Below are 13390 nucleotides of genomic sequence, written 5' to 3'. Positions count from 1 at the left end.
CAAAAAATGGGTCAAAATCGGGTCAAAGGGTTAACCCGAACCCGACCCGATTTTTGAAACATGTCGAAATGTTGAACCCGAACCCGACCCGTTTCGGGTTCGGATTGACCTTAACCAGAAATTTTCGAGACGGGTTGGAGTCGGGTTTTCGGGTCGTGTCAAATATTGACACCCATAGTTGCCACTACGGCCAACAACAATCACAGCTACCACCGCCAATAATCACCATCGGCATTCAAACCACTAATCCGTCGGGGACTCTGCCTTCATTTCTGGCTGTTCCGCCATCTTTATTATTTTGCCAACTATTCATGGTCATCGCCATCATCGTTGCCTTGTCAGCCGGTCTCACTTTTATTCAAAATTCAATATATATATATATATATATATAAGATATTAAATATATATTTTATCTTATATTAAAACATTAAGAAAATATAAAAATGGCCCTAAAGTTATTACCAAATAGAAGCACATAAGAATTAAATTTAAAACAAAAACTTAGCTTCTGCTGCTCCATAATAAAGAGAATGACCAAGTATTAATTATCCACGTATGAAATAGATGGAAAGTGTGTCCGCAATCAATTGGAAGGTAGATCGAAAGGTAAGCAATGGCCCTATGCAACAAATGCCATAACTTGATATAAATGACCAAGGGCTTATTTATCAAGTTTAATAGCCAAATATAAAGAATCATTACGAGTACTACTCTATATTTGCAAAACCGTATGAGTATAGAGGTGTCAAATTAGGTTGATAGGTCGAATTTGAATCCGATCTGGATTCAGTCAAGTCGAATTTAACCCGTTTCATAAACTAGTCAAAAAGACCAATCCGATTACGACCCAAATAATCCGAACCTAACCCGTTAATTTGTTTTAGTTTAGAAAAATTATGACTTATTAACTATAATGTTTAGGATGTTTGATAAAAAAATAAGAAGAGTACTCTTGCAAATAAAAAATTTAAGAAAAAAGGATATTAAACATATCATTTTGTTAGTCAAAAGTAGGTTTGTAGATCAATCTGAATATGAAATTTTTAGGTCAACTTAACGGGTCAAGTCATTTATTGACACCTCTAATGACTATTAGCTATTTTAGTTGAGAACAAACATAAAAACTATTGTTATTATCAATTTGAATCTTACATGTTTTAGCAGTATATTAAACTAAAAATTTTTAAAAAAAAAATGCACACATACATTGTAATAAGTATATATTGCTATGATTTAAATAAAAAAAATAAATTAAATAAATATTCAAATAGTTTTGTTATTAAATTAATAATTAAGAATTATTACCTGTCATTTGAGTTTGCAACATAGGGACTACAATGCAAGAAGGATATCTTATTGAGACAAATTTGAAACCCTAAACCCATATTATAACCTTTCTACATTGATGCAGCTTTTCTTGGTCTGTTGGTTGGGAGCTTTGGCTACCAATAAAGAGGACTTAGATACGAGTTTTGCATGTGTTGTGTGTATGAATTTGTCTTAATTGACCTCAATATCAATCTAAATATGAGTTACAATAATAGCTGCAAAGCGAGTAAAGTTACGATAGAAACAAGTTTATTATGCAATTCTTAATATAGCACTTTGTGGTTTTTTTGAGCATCTAGACTCCATTAGGCCTAAAATAATCCTATGCAATGATGATGGCCATTTGCAGAAATTTATTTCAAAGATTTGGGCTTCTCCAGGTTAGAAAATCTTGTCATGCTGGTTGAATTGAATAAATGGTTCTTTATAGATTTAAAAGTGGACATTCTAATCCTTAGCTTAAATAATTTTAAATATTTAATATAAGTATCAATAATAACCTATACTATAAGGATGATGCTCGCCTTCTTGGTCATCAGTCTCCTCTCCTATAAGAACATCTTAGCACGCCACTAAAGATCTCTTGATGATATTTTTAATATTTTATGACTCCTACTACTTCTACCTCTGCCATAATAAAAATCAAAATCTACAATTTATGTCTATTACATTACATAATTATCTTATTTAATTATGACGAAGGACATCATTTATAAACTATGATTTACATTAATATATTTGATTTTCCCCTTCTTAAGCTTCTGATGTAAAAACCTCATCTCTCTTATAAGCAACTATATCAACTAATTTATTTGTATGTTTGGGATTTTATACAATGCTAAGGTGATAATCTCCCCAAAAATCAAATATTCCAATGATTCAAAGGGCATAAAGCTTTCCTAAACAGCATAATACATCAAAAAACCATGTACTAGCTTATGGCTCAAACTAATTTCTTATTACATTACTACATCCCCTAAGTAATGTACTCTGTGCCATTAGAGTGTGCCCATGGTAAACAAAAATCAACATAAAAAAGCCTAAATTTGATATTACATAAGAATCGTCATAATATGTGCTTATGTACAACGCTTTATAAAATATTCAATAGGTCATATATATTTTACAAGTGGCCTTAGTAAAACCATATAAATTCCAGAGCAAAAGACTGCCTCAATTTCCAGCATTCTCATCTGACTCTTCTTCTTCAATTTCGACTGATTGAGGCTTCGTTTGGGACTAATTTGATCACGGTTTTTTCAAGAAATTTTTGTACTAAAAAGTTGCTATAGAAAGCAATAAGAAAGCTGTCCGAAACGAAGCTTGAATGCTTGAAAGGCTGTTGCCGTTAACCTTCCTTTATTGACAACAAAAATGAAAAAAAAGAATTGATGCCGATCACAGGAGAAAAGGCACTCTCCAAACTCAAGTGAAGTGTGATAATTCACCATTTCACTTTGATATCCCTTGATGATTGAAGTGATCACAAGAGCTTCAACAACCTGTAACTATGATGATGAAGACTTTCCTTCCAATTTTGGGGGTAAAATGATAGAATCACTTGCAGGTGATGGAAAAAATTCAGAAACGATCTCACAAGAAAATGGTGAAGTGATGTCCATGTCGATTTCACGCTTTCGATCCAAAAATGCCGGCTTCACAGGAGAAGCAATTTGCTTTGTTTTGCTAGTTAGCATGGCAACCACTTCTGACATTGATGGTCTTAAGCTTGGATATGGCTGCAGACATAATAGAGCCACTTGACAAACATATAAGACATCATCTTCCTCAAATTTATCTGCTTTTAGTCTAGGATCAACCAGGTCGAGCACGATCGAGCTCTCGTAAAGCTTCCAAGCCTACCAGAAGATAAAAAAGAGTAAAAGTCATACATTTCTGGTTAAATCATTAGAATCTGCAATTTAATACATTTCTGGAAAAAGTCTTGTGTAACAAACATACATATTCCGGGAGATATTGCATTTTGGCTGGTAGAGTTAGGTCAGTATTCTTCCTGCTACAGATGATCTCCAGAGTGAGAACTCCAAAGCTATAGATGTCAGCCTTTTCTGATAGTTCTCCTTTGATAGCATATTCAGGTGCGGTATATCCTCTGGATGAGATCATTATATTGATAATATGAGGGACAGTCAGACATATAACAGATTTAACATATCTATTTTCTAAATAGAATACTGATCAGTAAAAATAACAAGAAATCATTAAAAATCAGTAGAAATAATGAACAAGTTATATGTTAGGCTAGTTCACCCTGAACCGGCCCAGCCTATCCAAGGGCCGGCTTAGTTGTATTACATGAGGTGGAAATCATCCGCTCCTCACCCCCGACTTTGCCCACCACTAGTGTGGGCCCCACTTGTCAAATTGAATTCAAATTGAAGAGAGGGTGGCTAGGGCTTGGGAGGGAAATCAGATTAGGAAAACTTTTGTATTAAAGAGCATGTGAGGATTAGGGGGATATTATATTTTGATTGATTGGAATTAGGGTTTTTGGGCGACTTGGGCTCTAGACTCTATTGTCTAAAGATTCGGGAGAGACAATCCTCCGCTCAAATTGAGGATCAATTGTATCTTGCTTTGAGTTTTGCTTTGCTTTGATCCCACTATCACAATCTATTGTTTCTAGATTGATTTGTCCAGTTTTCCTATTTTTTCTCACTGTTTTGGACCAATTATTGCTAGGGTTGCTTGCGAACTCAAGTATTTCCTCTTGGATTACTTGCGAACTCAAGTATTTCCTATCATTATACTACTTTATGACTTGAAAATTTCATGACATTGGCCAAGCTCAACGGTAATGATCTCGAAGTACTTGGTATAAGGCAAATGATGATATTGATGATGATACTTACAGGGTTCCTGCAAATTGTCCGCTGAGATATGCTTCATCTTCTGGGAATAACCTTGCCAGCCCAAAATCACTGATTTTAGGCTGAAATTTATCATTCAAGAGAATATTGCTAGCCTTGATATCTCTATGTACAATCCTTAAGTTTGAATCCTCATGCAGATACTGTAATCCCCTGGCTATCCCAACAATGATTTGAAACCGGATTTTCCAGCTGAGAAATATCTCACTGTTCTCTGTGCCAAGAAAATTTTATTATAAGCAACACTAAAAGAGTTGACAGGGATAAGCAAATGATGCAAATATATTAACCATATATTAAGCAATCCAAGCTCCTGTTCTTCATGAATTCATAGACAACCAGTCTCTGTGATCCCTCGGAGCAACAACCGATGAGGCGAACCAAATTCTTGTGCTGGATGCTTGTTAGCATCCTCACTTCTGCAAGAAACTCAGACTCTCCTTGTCCAGACTTTCCTCCAATGCACAATTGCTTAACAGCTATTCTCCTTCCATCATCAAGTCTTCCCTATGAGACAAAAGAATCATGTTGGCAAAAGTATTGAGGATCATTTTTGAAGAAAAGCTAAGTAATAGCTTCAATTAAAATAGAAATGCTTAGTAATTGAATATCAGATAAAAATACTTAGTAATTGAAAGTTAGATATCTAAGTAATCAAAATAGGGCTGGTTAAAGGACATCCCTATAAGCAATCACAAAGGACATCTCTATAAGCATTCACTCACTTATCAAATCTCTAACTCTATAGAGCGGATTATAACTCTAGAAAGCTCACAATTGAAAATCCTCATGGGTGTCTTAAATTTGTGTAAGATCCATAGAGGCTTTGAACTTGATAGTCTTAGGCTTGTGGAGTTGGATATGCTTGGCAGACCGCTTTAGATTCGAGAAGGCTCTTCCCACCCTTTTAAATTTGGAAGCCTTCTTAATCCATTTGAAGATAGAAAGGTATATCAAGCCTCTCAGATTTGGTTAGCACTACTAGCATTTCTTGTTAATACATGATTTTTATACTATGAAGCATTAATTTTCAATTATATTGTCAAAAACTTTACAATAAGCCATCACGTAGTTGAAATCAATTCAAAATAATTTTCAAGCTTGACACCCTCCCTCCAAGCTAGACTCAAGCAACTTTGGGAGCATTTAATTAAATAAAAGATCAAACAAGTTCTGATATTAGTTTTAATTGGAGAAATGTATTATATTTTTTAAATAACAAAATAACTGTTGATAGGCAACCTTCTTCATCAATTTAGGCTTCGTTTGGGACGGCTTTCTTATTGCTTCTTAAAACAGCTTCCTAGTACAAAAATTAAAATTTTTTTACTAGGAAACTGCTTTAAGAAGCAATAAGAAAGCCGTCCCAAACGAAGCCTTAGACTAGCCAAATTTTATGAGGGATTTGAAGACCCTATTCAACACCGATAATTGTGGCAATTGCCGGACATTATTGATTTGTGGCATCTAAGCTATAAAAAAATATAATAATCACATCAAGAGTTTACTCTCTTTGTAATTATTATAGGCTTCTCATGACCCTTGGGATAATTTCTTCTTTTTCTCTAATAACAGATCCCATCGGTTGCTTGCCTTTCTAGAGTAATATATCATCATATTTTCCCAACCTTTCAAATATCTAAACCATCACATTTTTCATCTCAACATATGCTTTTGTACTCATTTTATCACTTCAATCGCCACTTCCTCAAAACCTTTCCCATCACCATTTCTCTCTTTAACTTTGTAACTTTTAGCCTCTTCTCTATCTTCTCATTTTTTCAAGCAAACCACAATAACCTCACAAACACGCCTTTTCAATGCAAATACAATGCTCGAAAGTATTATAAGGTGGTCATGAATTTAAAAAAAATATACTTTGGGGTAAGGGATAGGATATTGATAGATAGGAAGCAAGGTTTAATAAGATGATAAACTATAATTATTATTACTTGAAGTAAACGAAACATGAGCCCATAGTTAGGGTTTTGGAGATATCTGAATTATTCATTGTCATATTAATAAATCAACACGTGTCCAATATTTATTAGACTTTCTAATATATGGTTAATGGACTATTGGCAATGTGAAATCAATCTTTTGAGGACAAATTTCTCTTTTTTCTTTTTCTACCATTATACTTCACATACAATTTAGCATACAATGTACTTTTTGAGATGATTAAGTAACCCACCACCCTTTGTATTGAAAATACGCATCCTGTTTACTAATACTAAGATCTTGAATAGTAAACCTTTGTTAATCTGTTAGATCGGTCCATTGGACCGGTCCAGTCGGTCCCTTATGGACCAGCTCACGTGGCCTAGGCTGAACAGAGGCAGATGTTACGCCTCTCCTGTACGTGTGGCTCAAGTCGCCGGGACCAAGGAAGCTATTTAGGAAGATTTTTTGAGGGAGTTGGGAGGGAAATTTCAAACTATGGTCTGTTTAGAGATTTCCTTTTGAATTGTATGCATTAAATAATTTGTTTTCCTAGGGTTAGGGCATCCTGAATTTGGTTGAAATTTAAGTTCTCTTAGGTTTTTGGGCTCTAGCGGCGTCTAGAGATTTGGGAGAGATAGATCCTCCTCTCGAATAAAGGATCAATTGTATCTAGCTATTTTCTTCCGTTAGTTTGTGTTCTTGCAATAAAATTCCTACTTTTCTCTGATTTTCTGTTAGATTTGTGGAGATTTCTCACTGTTTTTGACAAGATTGTTAGCTTTTACTTGAGATCTTCAAGTGTTTCCTACCAAATTGATATCAGAGCAGATTTTGGGATCATTTGTGGGCTGTTGTCTGGAAAATCAGCAGTTGTTTTTGACAGGTGGCAAGGATTTTTTGCTGTTTTTTTATCAATATCCAGATTTTTGAACCTACAAAAATTATGGATATTAATGGAGGCCAAGAAGGTAGATGTGCTGGATAAACGCCTTGAAGGGGAAATGAGCCAAATAAAAGCGATGGTGGAATATCGAGTTTCATCTATAGAAGATAAGATATCATCCGTGGAAGAAAAAATTTTCGATCTTCATGTGATGGTGAAGAAACTATTGGAAAATCAAATTCAAACGGTGGCATTGAAGACAAGGGGATTGGTGGGAAGAACTATGAATTCTGAATTTCGTAGGAGGAAAAATGATGTGGAGATCATGGAGGAGAAATGGGGAAGGTATGGAGAGAGGCGTGGATATGAGGAGCATGAACCAAGGGGTGCTGGTTGGGATATAAAAGAGGGAACTTATGGTAGGAGGAGTGCGGATTTTGGAGAAAGGATGAGAGAAAGTGAAGAGGGGTTCGAAGATGAGTGTGTAAGGGAAGATCGAGACACTTGGGGAGGACCAAACACTAGGAAAAAAGAAAATTATGGGGTAATATGGGGAAACGGGGGAGATCCGAAGGTGCAGAAGCTAAAGATACCAATTTTTTAAAGGGATGTTGCACATGGGTGGATTTACAAGGTAGAGAGATATTTCACCGTCAAAGGTTTGATGGAGGAGGAAAATTGACAGCCATTAGTTTATGTTTGGAAGGAAAGGCGTTGTCTTGGTACCAGTGGAGAGATATGAGGAGGCCTATATAGAGTTGGAGGGAGTTCAACGAATGCTTATTGGAACATTTCCGAATAGATAGGAAAGGGGACTTCTATGAGCAATTCTTTGCACTTGTGCAAGAAGGTTCAGTGACAGATTATCGGGAGAAATTTGAGTACCTAACAAGTCGTTTAGATCGACTATCAGAGACTGTTATGGAGGAAAATTTTATGAAATGGCTCAAATCATATATTCGAGCAGCAGTGAGGGTCACGAGGCCTCGTGACTTGGGGGAGGCTATGGACTTGGCACAACTAGTGGAGGATCAGAAGTACCATGAGAGGGGAGCTAGAGACAGCAGTTCAGGCTGCTCTTACAGGATGACAACACCCTTCTAGCACCCAAGGGGCCTTCATCTGGCAATATTAATGAGACCCCCATGAAGAATCTAACAGGAGGAGGAAGTGGGGGGAACTTCAAAAGACTGATGGAGAGGGATATTCAGGATAAGAGGGCGAAGGGACTATGCTTCAAATGTGATGAGAAGTATACTCTATGGCACAAGTGTAGGGATCGAACTCTTTAGGTTCTCACCGTCTGTGATGACGAGGAAACTTGAGAGGGAGGTGAGAGTATGGGAGAGAGAGAGAGATGGAGGACAAGCTGCATCTGGAAGTGATGGAGGTCTCCCTGAATTCAATGGTGTGATTCATTATAATCATACCATGAAGGTGAAGGGGAAAATAACAGACTAGGAGGTGGTGTTAATTGATAGTGAAGCTACCCATAATTTCATCGCCAACTAGGTCGTGGACAAATTGGAGTGACATTGGTAGATACATGGTGTTATGGAGTGATGATGGTTACAGAGGTGGAGACGGGTCAGGGGATATGTAGGGGAGTAGTGTTGATCATACATGGGGTTCATGTGATGAAGGATTTTCCCTCATTGGAGTTAGGGAGCACTAATATCATCCTGGGGATGAAGTGGCTACAGACCTTGGGGGACACCAAGGTCAACTGGGGATCATTGACAATGGAGCTGATTGTGGAAGGGAGAAGGGTAGTGATCAGGGAAGATGCAGGGCTCACCAAAGCTATGATATCACTTAAAACCAAGGTGAGTGGCATACAGGTGGTGGAGGAAGGTTATCTGATGGAACTACATAGACTGGAGGAGATAAGATTGGAGGAGGGTAGGGACATTTCACTTTTAGTACAGTCACTAATTCAGCAGCTCAATGAGATTTTCAGCCGCCTCAGTGGTTGCCTCCTCTGCGGGAACATAAGCATGCTATCATCTTGAAGGAAATGATTTAACCTCTCAATGTTCATCCGTATCATCATCTCCAAATCCAGAAGAATGAGATTGAAATATTGATTAGGGAGATGCTGGAAACAGGGATCATACAACCCAGTGTCAGACCATTTTTCAGTCCAGTGTTATGGATCAAGTACTTTAGCAGTAGTTTCCTTCGTTCCACCTTGAGGGCAATGTGGCACTTTGGGAGGGGAATATTGTTGGACCAGTCCATTGGAACAAGGCGGAACAAAGGAGGATGTTCCGCCTCTCCTGTATGTGTCGCTCAAGCCGCCGGGTCCAAGGAAGCTATTTAGGAAGGATTTTGAGGGAGTTGAGAGGGAAATTTCATTGTATGGCTGTTTAGAGATATCCTTTTGAATTATATGCATTAAATATATTGTTTTCCTAGGATTAGGACATCTTGAATTTGCTGAAATTTAAGATCTCTTAGGTTTTTGGGCTCTAGCGGCATCTAGAGATTTGGAAGAGATAGACCCTCCTCTCAAATAGAGGATCAATTGTATCTAGCTATTTACTTCTTTTAGTTTGTGTTCTTGTGATAAAATTCATGTTTTTCTCTGATTTTATGCTGGATTTGTGGAGATTTCTCGCTGTTTTTGTCAAGATCTTTAAGTTTTACCTGAGATCTTCAAGTGTTTCCTAACATAATCTTCAACAGATAGTAACTAATCCCAAATCATCTGAATATATTTGGTTACTAATTAGTTAGGTCCTCAACCTTTTACAGGTAGAGACAAGGAACAGAATTTATGTTATTTTTAAGAATATCATATTCTTTTTTACTCCTAATAGAAAAATACCTACATTTACAGAAGTGATTACTTTTCTAGTTAAATATACCTGATAGACTGGTCCAAAGCCACCTTTTCCAAGTTGGTTCCTTGGATGGAAGTTCCCTGTTGCTCTTTTGAGAGTGTGATAGTCAAAATGATAGATTGTTCGAAGATCACTGCTAAAATGTTCTGTAATTGCAGTCATAGTAAAATAAATAAATATAATTGAGAATTATTTTTATTTGTGAATGGATTAATTTTAAGGATGCATGACACTAACCTGGAAGATCAGAAGGACCATTGGTTGAGAACTTTTTTGATCTCCATATGTTAGTTAATTTACACTTTCTATGCTTCCATAAAACAGCAAAGAGAACCAGCACAATAAGAAGAACTAGTACACTGCATAGGAAAAAGGCCAACGATGCATTCATTTCCGTTTTTGCATTTAGCTCAGGAAAAGATGTTTCAGATGGTGATGGGGAGATAACTGCAGAAATACACATGAAATAGTAAACTCCTTTGAGGTAAAAATGAGTTAGTGGCAAATGCTATTAGAAAAAAAATATGAAATTACAATCATACTAACTGGACATAACATATTTAAATCCACTTTGTTCTTCTTCTTCTTTTATAAGAAGATTAAAGCTAGTTTATAATTCAGCCCAGCATTGTTTTCACAGACACGAGGGAATAAACCACAAATCTTCTTACTAGCTTGAATCTATTATGAGACTGTATTCCTTACAAACGATTATACGACAAACTCTTTTGAAAGCCACACAACAGAATCTCACATTTGGCAAGCATGTCAAGAATTCATGAGATCCTGTTGTTTGGCTTTCTTTTGGAAAGTACTAAGAATCTTATATTGTGTTAACTTTTCCTCTCATGATGATTCTAACTTGGGTTACACTTTCCTTGAGTTTAGAAATTTGAGCTAAATAGTTGGGATAAAAGACTATAAATAATCTGAGACCTTCTCGATCTGCAAAAGACTTGATTTTGTAGCCTTCTTTAGTATAAAAAAATGACCAAGTTAATCACTAGAAAGCCACAACAAAGCTAATCTTTAGCAAGGACTAAACTCTACTCAGATTAACAATTTTAAGTAAAAGAAAGAAGAGTCATAGATAGCTTATAAACTTGGCACTAAACGATTGATTATAGTACTCATAACTATTTTTCAATTACTTTCTTCCATCAAGAAACAAAGGGTTCGACTTTGTTGTAGTTAAACTCCAAGGGCGGGTCTTTTACATGAGCATCTCCCATGCTTCTTCGATTCTTTCATCATATCTGATCCAAACACTGACAATCAAATCTTCTGACTATTGGGACACGATAGCCTAAGGGTATAAAAAAAGGCTTTGATCTCTTAAAAGACGCAAAATTTCTTGCTCGATGATTCTCTCTTGTTATTCCGAGCAGGTTAAAGACTCCTGAAAGAATGGTAGCTATAGAAAACCAGAGAAGGAGAGCATACCGTCAAGCGTTTGTCAAACAATGTAATGATTTCTATCTTTCTTTTGCCCTCCAAGTTCAAGAATGAGCGACTCTACCTTCCTTCTGTAACCCCTCCTCGCTTAGTTTTTCATCCATATATTTCTTTTTCTGTGGGTCGGAATTCGGAGCGCTTGAAACAGGTCCAGATGGAGACAGAAGGAATGCCGGCACGTCCAAGGCCATCGATATAAACTAGGTAAAAGGAGCTTGAAATCTCGACGATCCTTTCCTAGAGGATGAAATGGGGAGAAGATGAACAAGTCTATCCTGAGCGTCCCCCATCAAAAAAAAAACTCTGTTTTTATGCTTTGGCATTAATCACAGCTCATATCCTGCATTTTCGCTTGTCTTTTGTTTAATTCTTTATGCATTACTACGAAAATTGTAAGACTCCAAGTGCTGACTTTGTCCGAGAAGCGAGAAATCCTCGGCAAAGCGGAAGTAAATACGCAGCTGATGTGATGCAACGGTAGTAGCGCAGGCTCAAACTTTAAGAGTAGCCACCAGTAATAATTTATTTACTTCACGCTAGGGTGTCAATTAAGGTCAAATACGTTGAGCCTGTCATAAATGGGTTGACCTGATCAGATTCGCGAGCCCGAAATAGTGTTTAGGTTTCATCCAGTGCGAGTGCTCTAGCGCGATGAGTCACGAGTGCGGGGCTTGCGGTTCCGTCGAGCATGAGTCGATAGCAGCGAAAGTTAGCGTCTCAGCGGAGGTTGACTCGGCTGGTCGAGCGCGAGTGCCATTCGATGCGGTCATGCGAGTGTGGGAGCGGGGCTTGCCGCTCGGTGCCGTCGAGGCGTCGAGCACGAGTCGTCGAGTCGAGATCTCAGGTCTGCTGGTATGGGCTAGGAGGCTAGGCCCTATAGGGACGTCAAGCGTGCGTGACATTCGGCGGCAACAACATCAGCTGAGAGGCTTTATGGGTGACAGTGAGTCAATTCAAGTCAAATCCGGGTTTTCAGGTTGATTCGAACCCAACTTGAACTATAAATGGGTCCAAAAATAGGAACCGAACAAGACTTTATCGGGTTGATCTGAACCCGAATTTTTCGGATTGGATTCAATTTGAATTTTATGGTCGTACGAAATATTGACACTCCTACTTCAGGATACTTGTAAAAAAATTAGGTGATTGTGATAGGCAACTCACAAGAAGATACAAGCTTAAAATAAATCAGTAGTTACCTATAGAAAAAGTTAAAAGAGTGATTGAGATTTTAATGCAAAAAATTTAGATGGAATAAAATACGATGCTTTATTCAAATGTTGAGTTGGTTGAGATATGTAAGTTTACATTCGCCTATGAAATCTGAACGAAAATGTAGAGACTCGTACACAGGCGCATCTGTTGGCGATGGCAAAGAGAATATCAATAGCTTTGTTCATAATATTTTGATCATTTCATTGGCAAATGATTTTCAAAAGATCTATACATACAGAGATCTTCGTTAATAACAACCTTCTTACTTGAAGGGCTTTTGACTCGATAGAGTGTGTTGTGCAAACACAGCAGAAGCAAAATCAAAATCAAAGCATAATCAACACAAAGAACACGGCAATTTATGTGGTTCGGCAAAGATGTCTATATCCACGGGGAGGGGATGATTTCATTATTATGGAGAAACAAATAGGATTATAATCGGCTCTCTCTCTCTCTCTCATGTACTTTCATCTATCTGCAACAACCCTCAAACCCCTTTTAAATAGATTTAAGACAAAACAAATAAGAAAAACTTTCTAATCAGAGCATCAATCAAATCTCCTAATTAATGCAATAATCAACCCCCTAATTACTATATGAATTAGCCATCAAAACTTTCCAATATAAAGCTTATTTAGATTTGGAAAGATTTCTAAATCAACAATCTCTACCTCATCTTTCACTTCAGAAAGTGAAAGTTGACAAATCAGGCTCCAATATCAAAATGAAGGCATCAAGATGATTGCCTACACCCCGCACCCATTTCCCTCACCCCCGCCCCCCCCCCCCCCAAAACACACACTCCCAAGGGATGGCAATCTTTTGAA

The 13390-nt window shown here is 37.2% G+C and overlaps 1 protein-coding gene across 1 annotated transcript; it reads right to left on the bottom strand.

Annotated features, from left to right (window-relative positions):
* Positions 1–2381: 2381 nt before the first annotated feature.
* On the bottom strand, positions 2382–11700 carry LOC110092883 (putative serine/threonine-protein kinase). Its single transcript, XM_020817576.2, has 7 exons — positions 11337–11700; positions 10131–10340; positions 9918–10039; positions 4511–4727; positions 4203–4434; positions 3292–3442; positions 2382–3188 (listed from the first exon to the last, which is right to left on the bottom strand). The coding sequence occupies exons 2-7, from the start codon at positions 10282–10284 to the stop codon at positions 2838–2840; spliced, it is 1227 nt and encodes a 408-aa protein (XP_020673235.1). The 5' UTR covers positions 10285–10340; positions 11337–11700; the 3' UTR covers positions 2382–2837.
* Positions 11701–13390: the final 1690 nt, after the last annotated feature.

Source organism: Dendrobium catenatum, unplaced genomic scaffold (genome assembly GCF_001605985.2).
Source record: "Dendrobium catenatum unplaced genomic scaffold, ASM160598v2 fragScaff_scaffold_1199, whole genome shotgun sequence".
Taxonomy (NCBI): domain Eukaryota; kingdom Viridiplantae; phylum Streptophyta; class Magnoliopsida; order Asparagales; family Orchidaceae; genus Dendrobium; species Dendrobium catenatum.
The sequence above is the reverse complement of the archived record's forward strand: the minus strand, read 5'-3'. Positions and strand labels throughout refer to the sequence as shown.